Source organism: Sceloporus occidentalis, unplaced genomic scaffold (assembly GCF_023333645.1).
Source record: "Sceloporus occidentalis isolate IW3139 unplaced genomic scaffold, rSceOcc1.0.p SCAF_30, whole genome shotgun sequence".
In the NCBI taxonomy this organism is placed as follows: domain Eukaryota; kingdom Metazoa; phylum Chordata; class Lepidosauria; order Squamata; family Phrynosomatidae; genus Sceloporus; species Sceloporus occidentalis.
In genome coordinates, this window is record NW_028317010.1 from 3,295,037 (window position 1) to 3,322,343 (window position 27,307).

Here is a 27,307-nt window from a genome sequence, read left to right on the forward strand (position 1 = left end):
TGTGAACATCAAGCTTCCTCTTTAATCTCTTTCTAAATAAATTGAAAGATGCATGAAAAACCAATAGCGGCGTTCACGGAAAGGGATAGCGACAGGTAAGAGAATTCTATTTCTGTTCCGCAATTCACAACCTTGCAAACATATTTTATATTTCTCTTTTTGTTTACGTTCTTTTCAGGTTTCTGTATTTAATTTGTTACAAGCCAGGGCATTGCTAGGTTCCAGAAAAAACAGGGTTAATACCCAATCGTTAATGAGCTCAATTTTTTACCCTTTGGCAATTTACATGCATGTACAACCATACTTGTTGGATAAGTAAACTAATTGGAGTGGTGACAATTAGGAAAATTATTTTGTGACCTTTTAGTTTTACTGTTTGGTTTGGCATTTATAGGGAGTTTGCTAATCATATCATAAACTGCATATATAACTACTTATGAGTATTTCCACTAAGCATTCATTTTTATTAGTAGAAGGATTATATTTACAAAAAAGCTGTACTTTTTTCTTTATCATTGTTTTCATATTGCAAAATTATTATTTTGATACTTAAAATTAAAATTATCTGTAAGACCAAATATATTTTACATTCAATATTATTGAAAAACAGCCTGCTATACATTATTATATTATAAATAGTCCCTGGAGATGCCCAGCACTTGCTTCTTCAATTAAAAAATGTTTCCGGGCTCGTAATTTATTTTTTTTAAGTTAAGCGGCACTTAGACTCTGGTGTTGGCCTACCGCTCGTCGCGCCTCACCCTGTATCGCGCACCGTTGCTCATAGTACAGACGGGTCATGTGACGGCGTAATACGAGCAGCATGGCGTGATACAGGAAAGGAGCCATGTGCCAAATTAATTTGATATGGTATCTGCCAAGAATGGGCAGTGATGTCAGTTGTTGAAGAAACATTATTATGAAAATGCTATACATAACAGAAAATGTGTTGTCTTGGTTTTGCCATGCTCTAGGGGATAATTGAGCCTAATATAGAACTTGTTAGCAGAGTGGGCTGCCCTATAACAAATTATTTAAACCTTTTTAAGTACCGATTACATTTTGTCACAAAAGAAAGGGAATCAGAACGTGCTATACAATGTTCCACTGCAGTACATTGCTCAGTCTTGTAGGATAGCATGCCTGCGCTCCATTGACTTTTTTTATGTCTTAACATCATGCCATTTGAACAGATTAATGAAATTTAACGCCTACAACAATGTGCATATTAGCGGGAAGCTAAAGTTTTTCCCAAGATAACAACTTTATTTGTGAGTGTTTTGCCTGTAAAGCAATAATCCCCCATAGTTAGTGTATTAAATGGAATAAAGCTTTTGTGCTTATATAGTACCAATTTAACGGGTTTAACAGGTTTAATGAGAAGGAAAGAAACATATGACACACAACTTATTTTTTTTTTTTAAATGATTTATCCTTTTAACAAACAGTTACAAAGCTGAACAGATTAGAGAGCATATGATGTACAATCAAGATGTTCCAATTATTTCTGTAGTAGTAGTTTAATGAAGTAAAAAATGTACACCATACAAGCTTAACTTTTGAGTAATTTTACAAGATTTTATAATACAGTGGTATTGCATAATAACATAATAAGAATAAATAACATCATAGGAAATATCTGGTTTCTGCAGTAGGGGGGTAAAATAATTTTTCATACACCTTTAATTTGCATTTACTGTACTATAATCCTGACACTAGTTAATTTGGCAAGGTAATGGAATGATGAAACCACATTGGCAATTTGTTACTAGGTTCTGAAACCAGAGACAAAGTGCTTTCAAACATATGTGACTACATGGACTGGGTTAGACAGAACAGTTGTCAAAGAGAATGCAAGACATCAGGACTGTTTATTGACACCGTGTGACATCATTGCTGGGTCGCAGTAACCCTTCACTAGAGTTGGGAGATTAGAAGAAGGTGATTGTATCATGTGCAGTTTAGGGCATCCTAATGCATTGGGTTTTATGGGGTGTTTAACGTTTGTTAAACTTGTGATTTTCTGGTTATACACTACACCATAATAATTTGCCACTCTGCCCCCCTGATATGCCTTATACCCCCTTTATGCCACTCTGCCCCCACCAGACTTACCAGTACATACCCAGACTGGTCCCCCCTGCTTCAGACTGCCTGGTGGGGGGGCAGCCGGTGAACGTCTGCGCATCCTCTGCTGCTACCCGGCACTTCCGGGCTTCTATGACTGAGCAACGGAAGGTCATATCAAGCCAGCCCTCCGTCATAGAAGCCCCGGCGGAAGTGCCGGGCAGCGGAGGGTGTCTGCGTGCATTGTGCTGCCGTTCACCGGCTGCCAGAGAGGAGGGTCCAGGTCCCCTGCAGATCTGGATCGTAGTCTTATAGTCAGACCTCTATTTGAAGTCAAATTATAAGACAACCTTGAATATAAGACGAGGGGTATTTCTCAGAGCATTTGCTCTGAAAAAAACAGTGTCTTATATTCAAGCAAATACGGTACTTTGGCTGCTCTGAGCGGGTGCAGAATCAGAGTTTCTGTTTTCATGTACAAAGTATACCTTTCTAATATAAAACAAAACACCTCTGCTCTACAAAAGACTTTTCAGTTTTTCAAAAATGTATTTTAGTGAAGTACAATGCTATTGCTCTGGTTAAAGATATTGTGTTTTGTTTAGACGGTGTAATTAAGTACACTTTAAAATATAACATTTATATTATGACTGCTTGCTGTACAAAACAATACTACAACTAAAACGAAGGTAAAATCACTCATTCTAAATTATTATTTCCGCCCCCTTTGTTACATCACCTAACCTGGTGCCTCCTAAAAGCAGGGTATACTCCTGTAATCACAGGGTCTTGATCCATAAGTCATATATATATTGTGGGAAGTAGTCTGTTAAAAGAATCCTATCGTCACTGATACTCTATTGATACAAGTAATTGGCTGCCACCTTCATGTTGTTTAATGTTATTTTATACCGCAAGCTGTGTTTTGCTAAATTTAGCTTAGATTCCCTTAAATAGCAAACTGAAAATATCGGTGCATAATTTTACATTTTATTCTCTAACCCACGCTTTGTGTCTCCTCTGTAAACAACCAGGGTATTTCTGTATGACTTCATCTCCCTTGATATTGAATAAGCAGGGATAGAATTTTATGAGTCAAAGCCGGAGGAGTGAAGGACACCATACATGGGAATGAGTGCGGAATGAGGCCCGGGATGTTCTGCTACTCGATGTGTTGCATAGCTCCTGACTGAATAGTGACAAAAACCAACATCATGTACAGTACTAGTTAAACCTTTTATTTATTTATTTTTTAACAGAAACCAAAGCAAGAAAAACTCTAACACATACAAGATGAGTTCTGGTAAGCAAAAACACAAAAAAACTGTATACATACAAATGTACGTGAGTGCATGCACTTCAGGTAACTGTTTGAGTCCATCTGGTCCATGATTTTCCATGCATAGGTTTTGGGGTAGCCAACAGATAGGTAGGTAGCTGTTTTAGGACTACAACTGTCAATCATAGTCCACAATTATTATAGTGTTTTGGCTACCCATGACACTAATCACCATTTTCACCCTTTAAGTAGATATATACTCATATAAAATACATATTTTTAGTTCTTTGAATGCATGGAAATCTGTGCAATATGTTTTTTGTTGTTGTTTTTTTTGCTACTGAATTAACAAATGAGACGTCTGTATCATTTTCTTCCTCGTTATTATTGATGTGACTGTCTTGCAGTCTCTTGACTGATCTGCAGACCCCCATTCTACTACATATTATTGTTAGCAGGTACTAAAATATACTTTTTGTTATTGTACAGTACATTCCTTTAATGGTTTGCACTTCAGTAAAAAATATTTTCAATGTGCATTGAGGATGAAATATTTTTTATGCTCTTTTTCTTGTTATTTCAGAAAATGAAGTTAGCCTATCCAACAACGTTGTGAATGGGATAACCCCAATCTGCAACATGCAAGATAAAGGTATGCTTGTTTTATGCTTACTTGGTTGCCTTTAACCTTTTAATCTTCTATCACCGTTAAAGCACTAAGGTCCATGATGTTATTCACTGTTATTCCCTGCAGTCCTGTGTTTGGTTTCAAGGGATTTGCACAGCTTTGCAAAAGCAGATCTAAACCAGCTTCATACTTTTCATGTTTTGTGGTTTCAAACCTTGGATCTACATTAAATATTATCATGATACAGCCTAACACTAGCAAAAAAACCCTAAAACTTTGTCTTGGTGGTTGAAATGACCTCTGCATCCTGCTTGACGAGAAGACACATCCCGGGGCGCAAGCATAAGAATCGTGCTTTCTGGTATACTAATGCTTTCATTTAATTTTGCTGTCTACGACACCCTGGTGTAATTTTTCAATAGCGCATTTCACGTATTGAATTGAGTTCTAGGGAGATGTAACCCTGAGTTTAAGAGACAGTGATACAAACATACCGTATTGGCTCGATTATAGGCCGCACCCTTAAAGTTTGGTGCTATTTTTTATTTATTTTTTAAGATTTTTATTGACAAAAAGGCACAGCATGTAATAAATGCAGATGTTTCATTACATACACAGTCTGTCTTGTCGAAAGTTTGGTGCTATTTTAAAGAAGAAAAAAAAATTCGAGGAAAAAAATACACAAGTGGAATGGTAAAGCAATATTTTATCATTTTTGGTATCTATTATGCAGTTAGCATAGGTTATATACAAACAGAAATTTGGAAAGCCAAAAGCCATTTTAAGGTCCCCCCCTTAATTCATAATGCACCTTACTTATAGATATTCCTCTCTGCTCCCAAGATATGCCACTCTGCCCCCTAATATGCTTTATAACCCCTGATATGCCACTGTGCCCTCTGGGTATGCTTTATGCCACCCTGATATGCCGCTCTGCCCCCTCCCCAGACTTACCAATGTATCCCCAGACTTCATGGTGTCTAGCGGGGCGTCTGCTGCTTCTCGCCACTTCCGCCAGGGCTTTTATGCTGATGCTCAGTCAAAGAAGCCCTGGCGGAAGTGCCGGCAGCAGCGGAGGTTATCTGCAAGTGCCAGCCGGTGAACGTCTTCGCAGTGCGCTCAGACAGCCTCTGCTGCTGCTGACCAGTGGTTCCTCCGGGGTTTCTTTGACGGAGGACCGGAAGGTCATATCACGAGGTTGCTCCGTCGTAGAAGCCCCGGCGGAAGGGCCGGCAGCAGCTGGGGTTGTCTGCACGCAGACGCCCACCAGCTGCCAAAGAGGATGATCCAGGTCCCCGGCATCGCTGCGATGAATGATAAAGAAAAGAAAAAACACCTGTTCCGCATGTCACCAGCGTGGCGCATGCGAATTGCGCATCCCTGCGCTAAACCCCGATTATAGGCCGCACCCCCACTTTGAAGACTTAAAGTGGGGGGAAAAGTGCGGCCTATAATCGGGCCGATACGGTATATTCTCCTTACTGAAGCCAATATATATTGAGCAGCAAGGCTATCATGTTGAATATTTAAAAATGCTCATCCCAAAATATGTGATCTGTGATATGTGAGCATTTTGCCTCATATTCCCTCTAACCTGAGACATCTGGCTGACATAAAGGAGGGAGATGGTATTAAAAAGGTTCGAATTTTCTCCAGGTCTCGCTTAAAAACTGCAGTTCTACACATGGTTGGCACAGGCTGGGACCATTTAAAATATATAGTATAGGTGTGCTACGCATGAGGCTCCCTGTCACGCAATACCATTTACGCGTGTTCTTTGAAGAAGGTAAAACATATAAAAAGTCCAGAGTAAGAAATTCCAAGAGATGCATATAGTTCTCCTGCCATACATGTGGAATTGTATGATGTTTGTTCTTGTGTCTACCACGGTGCCTATTACAATATTAAGGTTTGTTTTACTCATTAACTGTTTCTAGCCAGTCGAAAATAGATGAAATGGATAGAGAACATTATAATTTTTATAGGAAATGGGTGAGACTGGATGGGCTTTTTCTGGAGGTGATTGTGCGGAGTTGAGCCTTACTCCTTTCGCATTTTTGGGGTAAATCTCATCCTTTGCAGCTCCAGTTCCAATGTGGACTAGTTCAACCAAGCAGAGAATAGTTTGGGGAAAACTAAAACTATTCATTGAATAAACCAGTTCTGTTTCTATATAATGAATATAGCGGAGCAAAAATGCATTTGCTATAGACTTGGCAGTCATAATAATTGTACAGCCGGCTTATGCTATCAAACTCAACATTAACTAAATGTGTCACAACCAAGATCGGTTGCTAACCCATCATTCCACGGTCAAGTATTCCGATTCTGTTAGGTGTTTGACTGTATATTTTGGAATGTGTGTGTTCTGTATACACTTTCTATCCTTTTCTGTTTACAGCAAACCAATCTACTTTAAGTGTACGCTCGGTTTCTGCTGTACAAATTATTCCCGTGAAGACGGTGAACAGTTTTCCTGATCTTGTGCCAGTTCCAGGTACCCTATGGAACCAAATTAAGGAATGCGTTTTCTCCATTTTTGCTTGGCTCTTTCACATGTTAAGCACATCAAATTATTTGTTTGAATGCTTGTGTTCTCATATTTGTAAATGATTACTTATGCGCCACTGCAGTAAGCCATATGAAATCGCATTCTTATTTAAGTTTGTGAACAGCTGCTTACGTTGCGCCTGCTGCATATCTGGCTGGTATTTCTGTAACCCCATTTCATAAATTAAAATGCAATTGTTTTATAATTTTCATTTGGCAGTTGAAATGCATTGCGCTGTATTTTGTACTTACTAGCATGATGTTGCAAAGTTATAAAATCTTAACACGTACAAGTTAACTAATCACAAGGACACGCATGGAAATTCCGTGTGTTTCTTTTCATAAGCTGACGCCATTAACTATGTTTGTGTTTAGAAGCCAAAGTAATTGTTACCATTTATCAAAACCGGAAAGCAGGAAAGCACTTGCACTGAGAGGGGGAAATAGAGGGCAAATGTATGTAGGGATCCTGCTGACTCCCTCCATGCGTTTGCAAGGGGAATAGTAATTCACAGAGGACACACGGCTATCATAAGCATTAAATTGCAAATGAAGGCTATAATGTCCCCTCAATCATATTAATCATACTGAATAAGGAAACAGGGTTATCACTATGGCTGTCAAAACTTTGTCGACAGGCCAAATAAGTATTTGCGCATCAGATGCAGAACATATTGGATGGTTCTACCACTGTCCCAGATGTCGTGCTGTTCCCAGCATTACCGTGCATGGAGCAGTCCAGCTGCAAATCCAACATTCTATGTGTTTCCAGCTCTATTGTTAATGAATTTACATACAGCATATTGGGGTAATAAAAGGTGCAGCTAGATGCTTAATAATTTGAATGTGTTACTTACGCATTTAATATCCTGCAATACTTAATACTTGTGTATTAAATTAAATACACAATATTTATATTTTAATAGCAAATAATGTTTAAAAGGTGTTATTTTACCAAATGTCCTTGGTAGATTCCTATCTGAATAGGATGATCTTTGTGTGTGCGTACATGTATTTGCTTTTTTTATATATATAAACATTATATAATTAATATAAACCTTATGTTCACTTTATTATTTCATTGTTGCAGGCTTAGCATGGGAAGCATGCACATGTTTTACTCACAATGCAATGCCCAGCATGACCTTATTTATTTCTTGTTCATCATCCTAGTATATAATAAGTTTTGTTTGAGAAAAGAAACAAGTCGGTGTCTTATTTCATGCCTATTGTCCAACGCTCCTGAGGATTTTCTTTTTGGGAGCAGTGTATTGAGATGTCGGATTAGACGTATGTTTTTTTTTTTTTCTGCGGTTGTATTACTTCTCTTACTGTTTGTGGATCTGTTATTTTCAATTAAGTAGCCAACAAAAACCATAGATCACCGGGCAAGTGTTATGTTAAAGACAAGTGATTGTAAATTTAGTATAATGTAACTGATTTATGTGCAATGTTGAATGCTCTAAGTCATTGTGTTGCAGTGTTACATAGGTTAATTAGACACACATCTGTCAAAACTGGAAACTCTGGTCATTAAAATTATTATCACCTTGCAAACCAAAATAATTTGAGAAAGTAAGGATAACCAACATAGCCTTCTCTGGCTGCTGCTTTTATTCTTCTACATGGGAGCTAAACATTTGTAGTATGATGTCCAAAGGAGAATGGTTTGCCTTATACACTATGCTTTTTGTACTGCAGTTGTCAAAATATTCTATATTAACGCTATATATAAAGTTAGTCCATGACCTCACTAAACATCACTGCAAAACTGACAAGATCCATTGTAAGTCAGTTAGAAGGTGATAACTTCTGGACATGGCTAATAAAATCTATATATGTTTTAGGAGACCAAAAGGGTATGCATTCCTAATGATCCATGTAGTACAGTGCAAAAAGATAGGCACCCGCAGTTTATGAGCTTTGACCACCAAGCTCCTTGTAATATGATCTGGACAGTGACATATCTTATTGGGGGTCCTGTTATTATGGAAATATTGGTTTGAGGTCCAGATAACAGCGTTTTTATTTTGAAGGAACACTTGTCCAAATACACTGCAAAAAGGTCTGCATAGTTCGATTTTAAAGCAGCATATAATCGGAATGGAGAAGAACTGACTTAATTTTTCACTTTTTTCACTTAATCAAGATGCCCATGGCTAAATAATAAATATTTACTTCTGAAGGATGAAAGAGCATGCCAATAATACCATATATGTAAAAAATTCATCATTATACAAAGTGAACAAGATTATTAAAATGTAAATATATTCAAGAGAAAATTACATTTTTTAAATGCAGACCAGATAATTTTTAAATGTGAGCAGTTTTTTTTTTATTGCAGAAAACGTTTTTTTTTTTTTTCTTCAAATTTATTTCGGAAACTATAAGTCATTTGTAGGAATATACCTGGAGGAACGATACAGTACATATACCGCAATTTCAATTATATACAGGATATTTTGCAGTTGATAATATTTAGCAATATTTATCTAAAATGTATTATACACAATAGCCTTGTCACTGTGGGAATTGTTGGTCATGCTGGACGGGGCTTAAAGTGAGGTCCAATCAAAGTGCAAATGTCGCCCTGTCCTGCCCATCATTAAAGTTCCAACAAGGACAAGTGTCCTCTGTTTCCCTCCCTGTCCCTTTGTACCCCGCAGCCTTTCCTTGTCCCCTCCAGCCCCCCTCTGATGTTCCCAGCCCCTCCCTGCCCCCTGTGTTCTTACCTAATCCCACCAGCATTCCTCCACTCTGACCACCATCATTCCCTCTTGCCCCTTGTTAGCAGGACTAAATCCCTGTCAGTGAGCGGAGGATCAGACTGACAGTCCTGTCTCCCCCTTTGACAACTGGGGCCACAATTTGTGAATGAATGTAACAACACTCTGAGGGGATTTTAATGCCAATTTAAAAGTCAATGCATGCTCTATAAGCATGCGATGCTGTATGCTGCAGCCTCAATGACAGAGGTGTCGTGGGGCTGCAAACAGCAATCAAAGGGTTCCCCATAGGATTCCCCTGATCTCTGTACAGGGGAACCTTACTGGTGATGTCACTAGTTAAATCACAGGGGTTCTCTGTGCTAATTAAGATCCATGGGGTCATAAAAGTCCACCAAGGGGATCTCAAGACAATGTCCACTGCTCTCTTATAGAGCAGCATAAAAAAATAAGTAAAAGAAAACATGCTGTTGCATAATGTTTGCATACGGTGGTATGAGGGGGTCAATGAAATAGACATAGATGTGAGAAGTACAAAAAGAAAGAGGGAGGAGTGAAAAGGAGAGATAAGAAAAATGAGAGATTAGAAAGAAAACAAGTGAGGGTGTAATGGAGGAAGGAAGAAACTGATGAAAGAGTGGAAGCAGGGATAAAGAGAGATGAAAGGGGGCAGAAGAAAGATGGAAAAAATGAGAAAATAAAGAGGGAGAGAGGAAGGGAAGTAAAACGTTTGGGGCATATACGCTAGGAATATATAGTCATATAATAATATATGTGATAATTTCCCTCTGCGCTTTTAATTTTTTATTACGTTTTGCTGTTTTACTATAGAATGTTATCTTGACCATACTGTTGAAATGATCAGGGTCACCCTGTAACCCTTGCAAAGCTAACCCTATTTTTTTGTAGATTTATAAAGACACATGACAGAGTGGATATATTATAATATACTTGTCGAATACGTTGCACCTATATGTGTGTATATATATATACATTTTAAAGTGAGAGGTGAAGTATCAGGACTGGATGGGAAGGTGGTGATTAGGATTTCAGTTTGAATTTACAGACATATCACCATGGGACAAAGAAACATCCACATATATTTTGTTAAGCATATTAGATACAAATTAACAAAACGACATCAAGATTTAATACTTTGTGTGAAATCACAGAACACAACAGTGAAATGCATTCTTCTTACAATCCCTTTGTCTGTTTTTAGATGCTGATCCTGCTAAAATTTGCACTGGGAAAGGAGCAGTCACCCTCAGGTCATCTCAGGCACAGGGGGACGTTGTAAAACGCCGATCAACTCTGGATATTGAGCTGTCACCAAGTAAGTTATAAATCTCAATGTGTGGTGACACAGAAAATGTCTGTATAAATAACAGTTTGCGGAAGGGTTGAACATTTCTATTACCTGGCTTTGCTTTGTTTGTTGAAGGTCAATCTTGATGAGCTTCTCTTGGGGAAAAAAGTACTGAGCTGCCCTGCATAATAAATCGATGAGATGAGAAACTTCCTTAAATTAGCTAGGGTCAGCTCGGTCTTTCTTGTTGTTGAAGCTCACTGGGGTTGGCCCTCAAAATGCTTGGTCAGGGGATTGTAATGTTTTGCTTAACCGCAGCCTCCCAAGTTAGATAATACAATACAAAGTCTTAGTCTTCTCCATTTTAGGATGGAAAAATTACGAAATCCTGCTCCCCTCTTGTGACTAGACCAATCACATGGCCCATAGGCCAGGCCTGGTGTTGTTGGATATGCTGTTTAAGGACATTGTGTTCTCATGATGTACACAGTACTACCTGTAACACATACAATGATATTTGTAAGGTCTAGATGACAGTGGACTAAGGGACAGAGCCCATACCTACCTACACTTAAACCTAACCCTTGGTTATAACATAGAATTTAACTATACCCATCTAGTCTGCCCATTTTTCTTGATGTAAGGATTTAAACACCAATCAGTCCTTGGTCCTGTCCCATTGTCAGGATAGCTTTATGCCCATTCCATGCATACTCCCTCACTATTTCAGCCTACGCAACTTCTGCTGAGAGACTGTTCCATTTCTCTACCAACTTCTCTTTACATTACATCCAAGCTATATTAAAATTTGGTTGTTTTTAATTTTTAATGTATGTTAAAGTGTAAATAACATGAAATCCCTACCAACCCCACTCTGACCATTGTCATGATCTGGATGTTACAGCTGTATTCTCTTTAATACCTTGTCAACCTCAACTCTCTTGCAATTTATAATTAATGTCATGTCAAACATTTTTGGAACACTGCTTATTAGCGGTTGAAAAACTCATAGCGTAAATGCCATATGCATTGAGATCACTGAGCCCGATTCACATCATGTTCACAGCTTTCAACCACTTTATTGTGTTTGCTGCCTTGCAAACTGTTAGAGTCAATTGACAATTCTGTCTTTATTTCTGTGAAAGAATTCTTTGTATCCACAAAGGTCAAAACAGCGAGAACTTGATATGTAATGCCAGTTACTATGGCACTTAGCATTAGCAATCCTATTCAGAGTCTGAAGTTGTAACAGTGTTTCAGTCCTCCGAAGAGGACTTGTTTTGTACTGAAGAAAGTGGACGCTTACCCTGTGCTTCTTTCTCTTCTTTTCCATGTGTGTTCTGAAATAAAACAAGGTGAACCTCCGTCTGAAGGTAAGAGCATTTTAAAAGGATCTGTTTGCTTCAAGGTAGTAAAGTAGCTTCGTTACTTAAAAACAATCTTCGTAATCTGCACAGATGAACGCCCTCCTTCAGTAGCTGAGTCTAATGGGGACTCTCAGCACTCATCCCTAGCGGCCAAAGGATTTCGCAGTGTGAGACCTCATCTCCCTTCTGATGGCAAGTCACAGGTACTGTTCAATGTCTATCTTTCTGTCGATTCTCTGTTTAGGAATTTGTAGGTTAACTAGCCCTTTCTGAAACTTTTATAAATTACTAAAACTTTCCACTATAATACTTTGAGTGTCTAGGTCTGATTAGTATTTAGGGCTATAGCGCTTCGCAGATAATGTTATTTGAGGGTTTTATGCGTGTTTCTCCATTATCCCAAGCTCTAGCCAAACTGTAGTATGGGATATTCTGCATCACCATACATATTAAATGGCCCTTACCCAGAACTCAATCTCACCCTGGACATAAAATAATAAAGCAGAGTGTCTTTGGGATGGTCTTTGGGATGTTAATTAAAGTTACAAAATTTGAACATGATAGGCTACTAAGACTATGGGAGAGCTGCAACTATGGGAAAACTGAACAGGGGCAAGCCAGCTGTTCCATTGGTTACATAGATTGAAAATCATTGGAAGATTATAACTACAACCAAGTGACTATGACATTATTTCGTCTGGATGCTTTAAGCAAATATCTGATATGGAACTTTATCTACTTACTTTTGATTTACTATGACTTATCATGGTGTGACTTGCATGTGTGTGTGTATGGTGTTATGTACTAAAGCGATTCAGAAATTGTCCCATTTCTATGTGATTATTTCATTTATTTGTTATTTTGTCTGTTATTCCATTCCTTTCTTCTTAAAACCACCAAAAATACTTTACACTCAAAGCCCCTCCTTAAATTAGTGTATACGATTATGTATGCAATTTATGATATAGTGCTGTTTGGTATAGAAAACAATACAAGAATAATTATTTTACCTTCGCTACTATCTTGTAATTGTTTTAGCAATTCTTTAGGAGTTTTAGTCAACCTCCGCCCTTCATATCATCAATGGATTGCAAAACATGCTGCGTGTACTTCATGTGCAAACTGTGGGATTATGTTACTGCAATCCTGTGCCTTTGTGACTTCACTAATTATCCACGAGAGCTTCAATGGGGACATGGGGGTGCGCCAATGTTTTATTGAGGAATTGGCAAAACTAATCCCCTGAATACTTTGTGAGCTTTACATAATGTATTCCAGATTATGGCAGGGAAAAGTTTTAGATCCACAGTATCCCCAAGCATACATATTATAGCTTTCCCTTTATTATTGTAGGAAAGCAATTGTCTGTTTCATGATTTTAAAGATAATATGATCGTGTTATTGGTGGGATAGGGACAGGACTCCCTACATGGCTCCTGTACTATGTAGCTGGCTAGCAGACCCCACAAAAAACATAGTGCTGAACCCCAGTATTACCTTTAACCTTTGGGGTCCACTAGTATTTCGGTGTCAGTGGCCTTGGATTTAAAACTGAGGAATATGACTTATCAAGTATTTGTTTTGTACACAGTTTTATATTTCATTTAGGAAATATTCAGTCCATCAGTATATTATTTAAACTACATTTTCAATATGGCACATAACAAGTAATTCATAATGTTCAAAGAAAGCACAATGTATGTCGACTGCTTAAATTAACTATTTATAATTCAAAAGAAATGTCATTTCCTAAAATATATAAAGCAACAGTAAAAATAATGAGAAGGAAATCCAATTGTTGTTCTAATGTTTTCACTGTAAGACTCCATTGACATGTCTTTGTTGTAATGGCTGATTTAATTTGCCGTTTCTTTCTTTTCTTTTTTGTTCTCGTATTCCTTATTTTAATCATTGTAGAGGGATCTTCCTCCCCCCATTCCTCCTCCTCCTAAAGAGGAGAGCTTTGCATGGCGACCACATACTATCACTAAACTATCCTATCTTAAACCAGTACCAATACTCGATTGCATTTACTTGAGTGCTCCTAAACCGTATGTACCTCCAACAGCACCTAGTGCTAACTATCACTCTTCACTTTCTATCCCTTCTGGAAACCAAGAAGAATCACGTGATCACACAAACATCCCAGCTTCTTCTGTCCACGTTGTACCAGAGCATGTCAGTAGTAGCTTCTTGTTATCAAACACGTCACCACAACACCCCCTGAGTGAGTCTAGCGGTTTGGATAAAAGTGTTGCTGGAATGAGTTCCAGTCATGAGACTAAGGCTGACAAAAAGGTCAGCAGCCTATATGTAGCTTGTTTATCTAACAGCACTGGCTCAGCTGCGTATGAAAATCCCACCAGCATTGCACATGATAGAAAAGAGGGCGCTGAATTGGAAGCTGATGTAACTAAATCACCAGCCACAAACATTGTTTCTTCGATAATAGACACCGGAAAATCCCCACCTCCTGTCCCTCCCAGGCCATTCTTTGACACTGTCCCAAGTAAAGATTCCATTAGCTATGGTGAAATAGATACTCTCCGGAGTCAATGTCCTCTTCATCAAGATATGGGAAAACGCGTAGAGCCAGATACACAGCATCCAGCTTGTGGTGTGAACATGACTGCAAAGGAGCCTTATTTTACAACAAAGCAAAATCATCCTTTAAAGCCTCAGGGATACCGACGCATGGTACATGTCTTCATTTTTATTTTATTTTTCATTTCCTGAAGTCACATAACTAACTCTTTCTGTATGACTGTTACCTTTCTCATGTAAACTGATAAGCTTTTTTGGAACTGTTGACGCCTCTTTGCTAAGTTTCTAATAAATGCATTCAACTTCTCTTGAAATTGATAGCTTTCCTTTTTCATTGTTGCAAAGTCACTTCTTTTCAGTGAAAGCTGTGTTTTTAGAGAAGTAAGTACCAGGAACATCATGAAGATTAGGACTACCTTGATAAACTGTTTGTGCAGGTTCAATAGAAGTAAATTCAGCATGGTTTTTATTAGACATGTCGATGCATGTCACCTCACAGCTCCACTGTTGGTGTAGTAATTTCCATTCTGCGTAACAACACCTTATTTCCCACAGGATGGCACTTCAGTCACAGCTCAGCCTGAGGTTATAGTAGTACCACTCATCCAGGTTAAAGCTGAACGAGAGCAAGAAGGCACTTCAAGCACTCCACCGCCACCTCTTGTACCTGCTGGCAAACTCTCGGCATCCCCAGAACTTGTCACCTCTCCCTTGGCTTTGCCTACAATTGATGATTTTATCCCCCCTCATCTGCAAAAGGGATCAAACCATATCCCAAGCCCTCCTAATTTTTCTGTTTCAAACAGTCAGCCACCATGTTCTCCACCACCTTCACTGGCTCCTCCAGTAAGGGAGGGTTCAAACCGAGTCTTGGATCATGAACTCAGTGGAGTCTACTCACACACAGTAAGCTGTTGATACCCTCACCATTTCCTCAGCATTTACTCACAAAGTAGGGCATCCTTACTAGCCTACTAAATACCAAGAGGACAACTCTTGCCCTGTGCCAGAAAGCATGACTTCTACCTTTGCTTTATTGCATGCATTCTGTAATTGAAACTAGTCAATTATTTGATGGACTTAGTTTAGTAACGGAAAGTAAATTTTTGTATTTGTATTGTGTGTTTTACATGTATAACTGGTCTTTAAGGGCAACTGTACACAAGGAATACTCAACCAATGTAGACCTTTTCACCACCATCATATTTGATGTATGTTTGTGCCATGTTGTGCGGTTTGCTTGGCTAGCTGTTTTCTTCAAAGGCAGCTTTTTTGGCTGTAGATTAATAGGTTTTCTTGACGATTGATGTAACATATCAATTTACTCGAAACATTAAAATTAGTCTAATCAAAAAATTTTGTAATTTTGTTGATTTCCTAATCTGAAGTAATATTAAAGGCCATTGAAGCTTTTTTTTCCAAAAAAGTAGCTTGTGACACCTCGTATTGTATCAAGATCAAATAGGTCTAGGTTTCGGGGACTGCTCTAAGTTTTTGGGTACCCTAAGCATAAAGGCTAATTGGGGCCCCATCTTTGATAGAAGTAATAATTATGCATAGATGAAGAAGGGCAATATTATCATAAATGGGTTTTAAATAAAAACATCTTACATTATTACATTTACATGGAATCTGTGTCAAAATTCCATAGATTTCTCCCCTTCCCCCTGTAAGAGGCTCCTTAGATCATTTTGCTTAAATCTACCTATATGATAGCACTAATTTTATTGTTTTAGAGAATGATATGGTATGGTTTGTATGGTATAATTCATGCAGGGTGCAGTGTGATAGCACACCTGCTTTACATAGTTTCAGATGACTGTGCAGCCGCCTTGTCGTCTCTATCTGGAGTGATGACGCAAAAAATATTTTTCTACTTGTTCCATTGATGCCAAGTGAAGTAATCTAGTTTCATTTGATACTGCATGTGTTTTGCATGTCTAACTCCGTGCTCTTAAAGAGGACCTGATTTCACAAACAAGGTTTGATTTTTATCTAGTAGTGCAATGTGTATCCCCCAAGTGCAAATGTTGACTGAGTTGTTGAATGACAGAATGTCTTCATCAGAGTAAATTAATGCCAGCGCTACCATCTGTTTTGGGCTAAATACGTTTCTGCAGCCCGGCGTGCCAGTCTAATAAACATGGTCCCACTATTTTCTGCTTTTAGGATCCTGTGGCTGATGAAGTTTATTTGTCCGGTTTAAGCAACGATAAACTATCCTCACTTACACCAATAAGCAAGCCTTCTGTGTACCCCTCCACCACCAATGTAAATCCTACTATTGTACTTTTGCAGCACAACAGAGGTAAGGCTAACCCGCTCTGTGTTTGTTTGTGATGATTTCTTGAACGTTTTCCATTAGGAATGATCTTGTGTCGGTAATGTTTTCTCTTGCTCAGGACAAGATCACTGATGGGGATACTAAAATGTGGGAGTGCTTATTTCTTTCCTTACCGACCTGTATCTTAATGGGTTATTTGCAATCATTTAATGGAAAATTTGTTTTTTTTATCTTAATTTATTTTTCTAATTTTCTCAACGTTTTAATGTTTTATTATTATTGTTTATTGTTTTATATAGCGCCATCAAATTCCATAGCGCTGTAAAATGGTACCCAAAGGATTATCTTTTTGTACCTAAAAGATAAGCATGTTCTCTGTGTTGTATATAGATCCAAGATGCATTTAAAGACTGCTGTGCTTTACTCACTGAATCGGGCCACCTTAACCCCACTCATCCAATATGTGGTGTACAGCATCATCATTTAAAAAAAGACAATCTAACTTTAATTCAGAATGCAACAGGCAAGGGTATTGCTAAAGGGAAGATAGGAGAAACTTTAGTGGGACCTGTCACTTTCATGCAGCTTTGCTTTTTGGTATACATAAGATTTCCAATTTGCAGCTTCTATAGTTTCTCAAACTATTTTATAAAGTTATTCTAAGACTCCAAGAAGAACATGTATAGAATTTTATAATTGCGTCATTCTTTTATATAAACTTTTAAAAAGATATATAAAATATATTAAACATATATATTTCAAAAGCTGGTTTAACTTACTACATTGTTATAATAACAATGTTAGAATTTAACTATTATACTATGTGAATAAATTAGGGATTAAAAGGTACATTCAAAGAATACTCTGATGATTAACAAGCTTGTGTCTGAAGGTGACAGGTCTTACAGGTAGTGCTGACAGTTACTACTGTTTCTGTATGAATTGGACTTCCAAATCCGTTGGTTTATGTTGCGATGGGCTAAGTACAGCACTCCTTCTGTGTTGGTTCTTAGGCTTCCCTCTATAGTGCTCATTAGCCAATCGCATCCTTGCAATGCTTGCTATATTATTCACATGTAACGTCACATTTTTCTGAAATCTTGATCATGTATGGAATGCATGGTTAATCTGCACGCTCCACTTGTCTCACGCATCTCTTTGCATTTTTTTTTTTGTCACAGAACAGCAAAAACGACTTAGTAGTTTGCCAGGTATGATATTAACACCTATCACACTTATTATCTGATTATTCACATGGAAATTGCTTGAAACGTACCCCTTTACCTGGGATGTTTGAAAATATTAACCGTGCACATATTCACTGATTGTTTTAACCTGATTTTGTGCTCAATTAATCACCTTGACGTTAGAGCTTATTGATGCCCCCTTGTTAGGTCAACGCTTAGGGACATTCTATCCATGGATTAGGAGTTGGAAAAGAGACATCGCACAGCTCTTCAAAGACTGTGCCTTAGTCTTCTGTGTATTTTTGGGGAAATTACTATTTTTAGTGGCACAGGCTTTTCTTTAAAGGTACACAAAATATTGTAGGTATTTGCTATGTTTTGTACTGTAGTGTGTCTCCACCTAGTGGCTGTGTATTGCTGTTTACCCTGAAAAAAATGGTAGCATTTTAGCGTTGGCACTAGACTGTCACACGGTCTAGCGAGACTTACCAGAAAAAGCACAAACCATTATGTGTAACTGAATATAAAATACAGAGTCATCTGCCAATTTGTCTTTTTCCGTGTTGTGTCCTAATGACACATCTGACTGGGATGTTCTGGACTATATGACTAATGTTTAGTCATTAGTAGAATAAAGTGAACAGATGACTAGCACAAATCTACAAATCTAATTGTAGCTCTGATAGAGCATTGTGTCCAGCGAGTATTTTAAATGAAGTAGAAAACGTATTTCTATCAAATAATATTAAAAGAGTGGAATCTGGGGAGAGATGTGGTTAAAATCATGCTAATTAACAGCAATATTAAAACTCTTGGGAGCATCTATGTCACCAGTGTCACCATCCTATGAAACCGAGCTGCCAAACCCCCTCACCCACCATTCTATTGCTGTGCCTCTCCAAAGGGTGAGGTATGAGATGGGGTCTTCTCCTGAACAGGATTTAAACTGGAGGGGTGGAAAGGGGCAAATGCATATGGGGGATTCAGCAGAATACCCCCCATGTGTCTAAAAAGACAGGCAACACCATATAATGACCTGAATGTCCCTTTAAGTACTTTTGATAAACAAGAGACCATAATAATGATCTTAGGTATCATATAACCACCAAGAATAACACTGGGCAAATACACAAAACACATTTTCTGCATTTAGTAACAATTATGCACAATCTAGGATCTTCAAAAATAGCAACATTGTAAACTGACACAGGACAGTGCAATAAGTTTGATGTTGGCTAAAATGAACCCACAGTTTCTGAGAAAAAGTGAAACCATACCATAATGTTTATTATCTAAGAGGGAATAATTGTTTGGAATTTTGTTTTAACTATATATATATATATATGTATATATATTTCTGTATGTTGCAAAAATCCCCTAGTTTTTCCAACCAGTGGTGAATTTGCTTCAATCTAGAGGCTATTCACTAAGGGTCCAGCTGGCCTAGAAATAGTCCATGGATAATTACGTTTTAAATGATCAACTTGGCCCATGTCACATGGGCCCATGTCTCTTGATTCTCAAACCTCTCGGATAATATTTTCCTTGAGCAATCGCATACATTGGGAACTTGGGGCAGTCTAGATGTTGCTAGGGTATTGTACGTTATCTACCAAGTTGAGTCTCCCCAGGAATCCATAGACTCAATGGCCAAAGTTGTAAAAGTTGGGAAATAAATAGTGGTGTCACTGAGTGCTTCAACTTATATACCAGTCACTCGCCTGTTTTTAGTGACATTTTCCACCTCGTGCTTGTGCTCCTCTGATAACCACCTTGGATGACAGACCACTGCTACATTCAGGAAGCTTAGGCCTACCAGGTAGGCAGCGTATGTGAGCTGAGGTGGCATTCACAAAAATGAACCAACTCAGCAGTTTAAGAAACGCATTGACAGAAGTCCAGAGTTACTAAACTGATAGGTCCAAATGCTGGTTTCATGTTTCCTAACAAGTTCTCTCCGAGCTCTGCTCTTGAGGCACATTCTGTCCATGGGACACCGGTTATTACACGGTCAGGGGACCTATGCCAAGTACTCACAGCTTGATGGACCTTTAGCTACAATATTAGGTGTTTCAGCTGGCCCACAGTGTGGTTCTTATCCATGCATTAAAAGCAACATAAGTTGGATTTTTTGGGGGGTTTCCTGCACTTATGCTTCCATGCTTAATAATTTTGCAGTTGGGTAGCTTTTATCATTACAATTATGTATGTGTCTCTCTTCCTTCCAAAGGGAATAACCTGATATTTTTACAATTTTAATTAGGTCAGTGCCCAGTAATAACTAGGTCTGTCTCTCTTGCGTTGGTGCCTCAAGTCTATTTACTCAGCCGTGCCACTTCTTATATTTTTCAAAAGAGAATATTTATTTTAGGCAGTTATCGAAGTTTCAAGTAGCGCCATGCAATGTTTTCAGTGGTAGTAACACACCTTTGCACTTCTGTAGTTTTATCATTGGGTTTTTTGCATAAGTGGACGCAAGTACTAGCAGGAAACGTGTTAATTACTCTTTTTTTATTCGTATTCAATAATCTATATGTGTACGGTTTGGAAGCCATAATTTATCAGTTACTATTGTCCTGTCTTGGAGACTCATGAGATGTTTGTTTTGCTTACATTTTTGCCCCTTTGCTGTTGACACAACCAGGGTTTTGATAGATATTCTTCTACAATTTCTAGATCCTACTATAGAAAGACCTGTAGCTGAGAAAACAGAGAAGAAATGTCAGGATAATACACAGACAGAGAGAATCACAATGGATTATCCCAGACGAGATATCCGAAGTCCTCCTGGGGATGTGACAGATGAAATAGGAATACCGCTACGGGTAAGAAGTCAATAATACTTCATGCTTTCATTAAGTACAGTATGTGCAGCTTGATTAATGTATCTAGTGTCTGTTTGTGTCTTTGTGAGTCAGTAGACTTTGTAGAATCTGAGTCAGTAGACTTTCTGAAACCAAAATTCTGGATCTTTTTCAGGATATGAGGGTTTTCTACATAGCTTTTATTTTTAATCAAACTAATATTTGGCTTTGTGTATGGACTGGTCTACTAATGTACCGTATATGTTCTTTTTCAATATCCTTAGCTGTCATTAAATGTGAGTATAATTGTGTCTATGACAGCCAACTTGTATGTTTGTGTATCAGTGTTTCTATCCAGGTGTATTTAAATGAGTATCTTAAGTTAAACCTTGTAACATTTTGCTTTTGTAATGTGTTTGAGATATACTGTATAATTGAAGAATTGGTGACTGGTCTGTTAGAGTGTGTGCTCATGTCACAGATTAGCTTTTTGTTTGTATTGTTGTTTGCATCTCTCCCATTGTTGTCGGGTATGTTGTTGTGTATGTTCAGTGAAGTCTCCGCAGGTGTCACTGTTTTTCTATAAACTATTTTGTCTAAGCTGTATTCTTTTTTTCCTTAGAACACAGAGAGGTCAAAGGACTGGTACAAGACTATGTTCAAACAAATCCACCGGCTGAACAGAGGTAATTTTGTTTGTATCATTTATTTGTCTTACAAACATGTTCGCTTAGACCTTCATCCTCCTGACCCATTCTTTGAAAGTATATCTGCACCTCCATGATTCCAACTATTGGTTCATAATAAATCCATATTATAACTTGATTTAAAAATGTAATGTTTAATATACATCTTCTTTGCAAAGCCAGTGGAGCCTTATTTTATAATTTGAAATAAATCTTCGCTACAAAATGTACGTGTTAACTCTGTGTTTAAACTTTATTGATTTGAATGATGTCTCATACACCATCCTATATACATATATTGTGACATATTCTGCCACACTAGAAGGTCAATAACTCCCTGCATATATAGCTTTCTATTTTATTTAGAATTTCTCTGGTCTAAATATAACAGAGAAACAGCGTTGGAGGAGGAGAATTCATGACCTCTTTGGTTTTGACCTAAACATATTCCTCAATATATTCTACCAGTTAATATAAATAATAACATTTGTGGTTTATTCTCAATGACTACAAAAACCTGTCTCCATAATTACAATTGTTAGCAATTATTATTAGCCCATCGGTTCCTTAACAATAGAAAATTGAGATTCCTTGTTACTAAGAAATGATTCTAGGACATCAATGCTTTGGGTAACTCTGATAAACAAAAAAAAATGTCCTATTACAAATATAACAAAATAACTGCTTTTTAAAGCTCTATCCAAAGCCTCTTCTTAAATCTTACAAGTGAGGGAGCATATGAATTTGATTTAAAAAAAAAAAAAAAAATCATATTGAATCGCCAAAATTTTCTATACTTCTTTTTACTAATTTCGGACATTTATATATTGGTGCTGCGCTACTAAATTCCTTGCAAAGCATCCAAAATGGAACAATTTCCAATTTTAGTCATGCGGACAACCATTCACAAGCTTAATCATAAAATTACAGTATGCTGATGTAATCAGACAGAACATCTGGATTATGCAGCAAAGTGGGACCATCAAATGGACATCTGTTTATAATGTATATGTGTTCTAGATTCTGGTGTATGCTACATAATAGTGTTGACCTGTTGGGTTGTTTTAACCAGATGCCTGTCCTGATGTGCAAGTATTCACATTATTCTCCCTATAGGGATATTGTTATCCATTGTCTTGTTAGAATGGTTCCTTGTTATGGGCACCGAGCCATCATGTCAGGGCATTGTTTCCAAGCTGCTGGTATCATTGATTTAAATTGATGACTGTTTCTGTAGATAATTAAGTTCTACACAGTGATTACACATGCATACTGCCATGTCAGTATAAGTTCAAATCCATGTAGTCTGAAATAGTTTCCAGACCCATATACAGGTTACTATTGTAAACAGAGCCGGCCTTAGGTGTTGTGGCACCCTGTGCGGACTACTCTTCTGTCGCCCCCCTCACTACCCCCCTTCTGCCCCTTCAAACTACCCCCCCTGCCCCTTCAAACTACCCCCCCTCTGCCCCTTCAAACTACCCCCCCTCTGCCCCTTCAAACTACCCCCCCTGCCCCTTCAAACTACCCCCCCTCTGCCCCTTCAAACTACTCCCCCTCTGCCCCTTCAAACTACTCCCCCTCTGCCCCTTCAAACTACTCCCCCTCTGCCCCTTCAAACTACTCCCCCTCTGCCACTTCAAACTACCCCCCCTCTGCCCCTTGAAACTACCCCCCTATTCCCCTTCAAACTACACCCCCCGCCCCTTCAAACTACACCCCCCCGCCCCTTCAAACTACACCCCCTCCCGCCCCTTCAAACTACCCCCCCCTCCTGCCCCTTCAAACTACCCCCCCTTCAAACTACCCCCCCTCCCGCCCCTTCAAACTACCCCCCCTGCCCCTTCAAACTACACCCCCCCCTCTGCCCCTTCAAACTACACCCCCCCTGCCCCCCACTTACCTTGTTGCCGGAGTCCTGCGGTGAGAGCGGGAGGCATCCGACTTCTCGCTCTGCCGCGGTCCCGGCATTTCATGTTGAGCGCCGGAATAGTCCGCCGCTCAACATGAGATGCCGGCACCCCGACGGAGTCACGGAGAGTAAGGGGCGCCGAGCGGTTGCTGAGAACTTCACGAGCAACCGCTCGGCGCCCCTGCCTGGGACTTAGATTAAAGAATCGGGGGTTTTTTTGGTTTTTTTTTTAAACTTTATTTAACATGAATGATGTTAAATAAAGTTTAAAAAAAAACAACAAAAAGAACAAACAATGTTTTAAGTTAGGTCCCGGGCAGGCGCCCCTGCTACCATGGCGCCCTGTGCGGTCGCACTGGTCGCACACCCCTAAGGCCGGCCCTGATTGTAAATGTTATTGTTTGGGTACACAGCAGATCACTCAAATTCTACCAACAACCTGTTCTTTTTAGTCTGTTGACCTACAATAACTATGGTGAATAACATCAGAAGGTGGTAGGTAAATGGAACAACCTCCCATCAGAAGTAATAGAGGCTAACGCAATGGGGGAATTTAAACATACACAATAGGCATAAAGCTATCTGAAATAAAAGATAAGACCAAAGTCTGATGAAGGTCTGAGTATTTGCATCAGGAAAGGTGGGCTTAATGGTCCTTGCTGTGAAGTACTATGTGCTATTGAAGCTATCAATGACTGTGGACATATGATGGGTCTCATAAGTTTACTCTCGGGGCTAAAGACACAATGAAAAACATATTCAAAGCTCCACAACATGAAATTAAACACTCACCCCCCAAAACCCCTTGTTTCTTGCTTGGATTCTATCCATTTCGTACCTGCTCCTCTTCCCTACTTGTGTTCAAAGAAGCATACAATCTATTCCCCTAATACCCACAACCTTCTTAAAGGAACAGCCTGTTCGCCTTACCTTTAGGATGCCCATGCCACTAACCTCTCCACATGGCCCTGGCCAAAATCAAATAATGCTTGTTAATGCCGCCCCTCGCCTTCTGTCTCATCCCCTTTCTTAGATGCTGTCTCATTCCCCCTTTTTCTCACAAGAATAGGGTCACTTTTTCATGTCAATTTTGTATATTTTAATGTTATATTTATGGCGCACCAAATTAACAACATTCAAAAGAAAGTTAACACATCGTGTGTAGTTATGGAATGACTAGTAACAGAACATAGACTCTGGAGATATCCGTTGTCTAAAGAACAAGAGGCTGTGAAAGCACAGAGAATACACATTTATAGATCCAAACACACAGATCAGAATCTGCCTTGGAATTCCATTTGCTACATTAAGCGTTTTGAAAACCATTGTCCTATGGGAATATTGTTTTTTATAACATTGTAATATATTTTCCATGATGCTGGCCATCTATTCTCCATTCCTTTAAAACTTTCCTTCCTGTGTTTTCTTCAATTATTGTTGCTCTCCTTAGACTCTCCTGAGGAAAATCCTTATTGCCCTACGTACGTTTTTCCTGAGGTCGCTGAGGCCAAGCCTAAAATAGAAGGTACCAGAAGAATTGCCAGGGTACTTCACTACCCTTTTGCAAACTTCACACATACAGCCCTATTTAGTTCATAAGGCCTTCGTTAAAGCAATACTAAATACAGAAGAATCGGACACTTTATTGGTTCCTATAGTGATTCCTCCATACTTAGTTAAGAAGGCCAATGGTTGAGCCAAATTCTGACCCAGTATGTTGTCCTTTTCTTTAAATTCTATATACATGGCTTTCTTTAAATACCATTTTGAAGATGCTTCTGTCTTGCTAACAAATTAATAGTTTTATATTTCGTTTCAATGTGCTAACATTATTAAGAAATACGCCATCAAGTGTAGATAAATGTGGATATTCTTAATGTCCACTGCTTTTCTGTGATGCTTTTCTCTGCTGCAGAGCCCAATCCTTATACTCCTACCTACCAGTTTCCTGTCGCTACTCCTAGTCCTAGTTCTGAAGGTACTGTTATAGAAAGGAATAAGATGATACTCCGTTCTAGGACGTGGGCATTGAACTCCAGGCTTCCAGAACTGCAAGCGGGCCAAGATTTCTGGATATCTCAGCTTGATTGAGCTGCGTCAATTAAGGCACCTCAATGGTTGAATTTGATTCAGTTACTTGAGTTCAAGCAAAGATATTCCAAATCCTGGTCAGAAATTTGTTGAAACTGTTTTAAGTCACTCAAGTTCAAGCAAAGATATTGCAAATTTCTGGTTTGTTTTATATCACTTGATGCCTAGAGTTTAATACCCCTGCGCTAAGCATTTTCCGCGATCTTACCTCATTTGCGATGTTTTTGTTATTGTGCTTTTAATAACACGGTTGGCCATGGGAGTGGATTTGCAGTGATCTTGAGCTGATTACGCGTGGTGTGGTTTATGTAACTCTGTAAATAACTTTTTGTATGGTGCTGGAATAATTGAATATGTGCCTCCAAACGCAATCTCAATTTATATGGCATCTGTATGTGCACATGGCGGACAAAGTTCAGTGGAAAGCAGGAGAAGTGATATTGGTCCCTGGTAGGCCACCTAGTAAAAGGCCACAGTGGGTGCAGACCACCCACAAGTATACCTGAATCAAACATTTTCCAGGAACCGGAAATTCCTAGGATATTACATTTTATGTATTGTATTTGGTGGGAGAAAGTGCAGGTTGATGTAGGTAAAGAAGTCTTTGTTTGTTGATAAGCAATTATTTAATTAGTGAACAAAAATGTGTGTTTGTGAAAAGAAAGTACAATTCTTATTTAATCAGCTTTGAAGTTGCATTCAGCTGGGTTAGTAGATGTTTAGATATTGTTGTATATTAAACAGATCTACAGACTTCATACCATGGTTCGTAGAGTTTTGATATCATCTTGCATGTTAAGCACATTCAAAGACTTTTGCCAACCCCATAATGTCCCTTACAATGGCTGGCACAAATCTTTTCCGTGGCCTTGATTAATGATTGTATTTTAAAAACAGTAAAAACATTTTTTGAATGTACTTATAGTTGCCCACAGTGCTCGACATTGGTGGTGTCTTTGCGGAGACATGGTCTATGTAACCTCACATGAACAACAGAAAACTACAGCTGGGGGCTGGTTAACAATTTAACAACAAGGGCTATACCCAGTTTAGTTTGTGTTTTATCTAATTTTCTCCATGTAACATTTTGCCCAAACTCTTAATCGTCCACTGTCCTGCTCCTAGAAGTGGCATTCCTGACATCTTTCTCTTTTCTAGATGAAGACTCAGATTCGTACCCACTTTATGGACGTCATTCCTACGTTGAAGATGGTGAGTTCTGAAGTAGTTTTGTTTATTTCTGCCTTTAAAGTATCTGATATTTTCCAGATTAACACTGACCACATCAGAAAGAGAAGTTATGGATTAAAGCAAGTCTGGCACTTTTTCTAAATACTACATGATGTCAAATACTAAAAGATGTCAAAAGTGTATCACAGTTTGTTGCGTACGGTGCTGCATAGCCGCAGACCAGTTAGGATGCCCATGATTTCCCCTGGCGAAAGCGCCTACAATGGGCACATGAGCTTAAGAACTGGCCGCGGAGCAATGGAAGAAGGTGTCCTGCTCTGATGAATCACTGGCCGGGTGCATACCTGGAGAACACATGGCACCAGAATGCATCCATACCCTTACGAAAAAATTACTGCAGTTTTTCTGAAGTAATACTGCAGTTTTTTGGACATGAAAAACTGCAATACTGCACTTTTACTGCAGTATTACTGCACATTTACTGCAGTGTTACTGCATTTGTACTTCACTGTACTGCAGTTGTACTGCAGTTATTTTTGTACGGAAGTACAAATGCAATAAAGCTGCAGTACATTGAAGTACAACTGTAGGTTTGCAATATAAAAAAAAAAAGTGCGGTAATACTGCAGTAAAAGTGCAGTATTGCAGTTTTTTCATGTCCAAAAAACTGCAGTATTACTTC

At 38.6% G+C, this 27,307-nt stretch overlaps 1 protein-coding gene across 1 annotated transcript in view; it reads left to right on the forward strand.

The window, feature by feature from the left end:
• Window positions 1-5,711: 5,711 nt before the first annotated feature.
• LOC149298910 (sorbin and SH3 domain-containing protein 1-like) overlaps window positions 5,712-27,307 on the forward strand; it is a 57,850-nt gene continuing 36,254 nt past the window's right edge. The window contains exons 1-13 of the mRNA XM_089486768.1: window positions 5,712-5,760; window positions 6,376-6,471; window positions 10,473-10,586; window positions 12,017-12,129; window positions 13,844-14,623; window positions 15,026-15,316; window positions 16,640-16,778; window positions 17,936-17,965; window positions 20,618-20,766; window positions 21,368-21,431; window positions 24,794-24,868; window positions 25,259-25,321; window positions 26,593-26,646. Of these exons, the coding sequence (XP_089342894.1) occupies window positions 5,712-5,760; window positions 6,376-6,471; window positions 10,473-10,586; window positions 12,017-12,129; window positions 13,844-14,623; window positions 15,026-15,316; window positions 16,640-16,778; window positions 17,936-17,965; window positions 20,618-20,766; window positions 21,368-21,431; window positions 24,794-24,868; window positions 25,259-25,321; window positions 26,593-26,646 (2,017 nt within the window). The remainder of the gene's footprint in view (window positions 5,761-6,375; window positions 6,472-10,472; window positions 10,587-12,016; window positions 12,130-13,843; window positions 14,624-15,025; window positions 15,317-16,639; window positions 16,779-17,935; window positions 17,966-20,617; window positions 20,767-21,367; window positions 21,432-24,793; window positions 24,869-25,258; window positions 25,322-26,592; window positions 26,647-27,307) is intronic.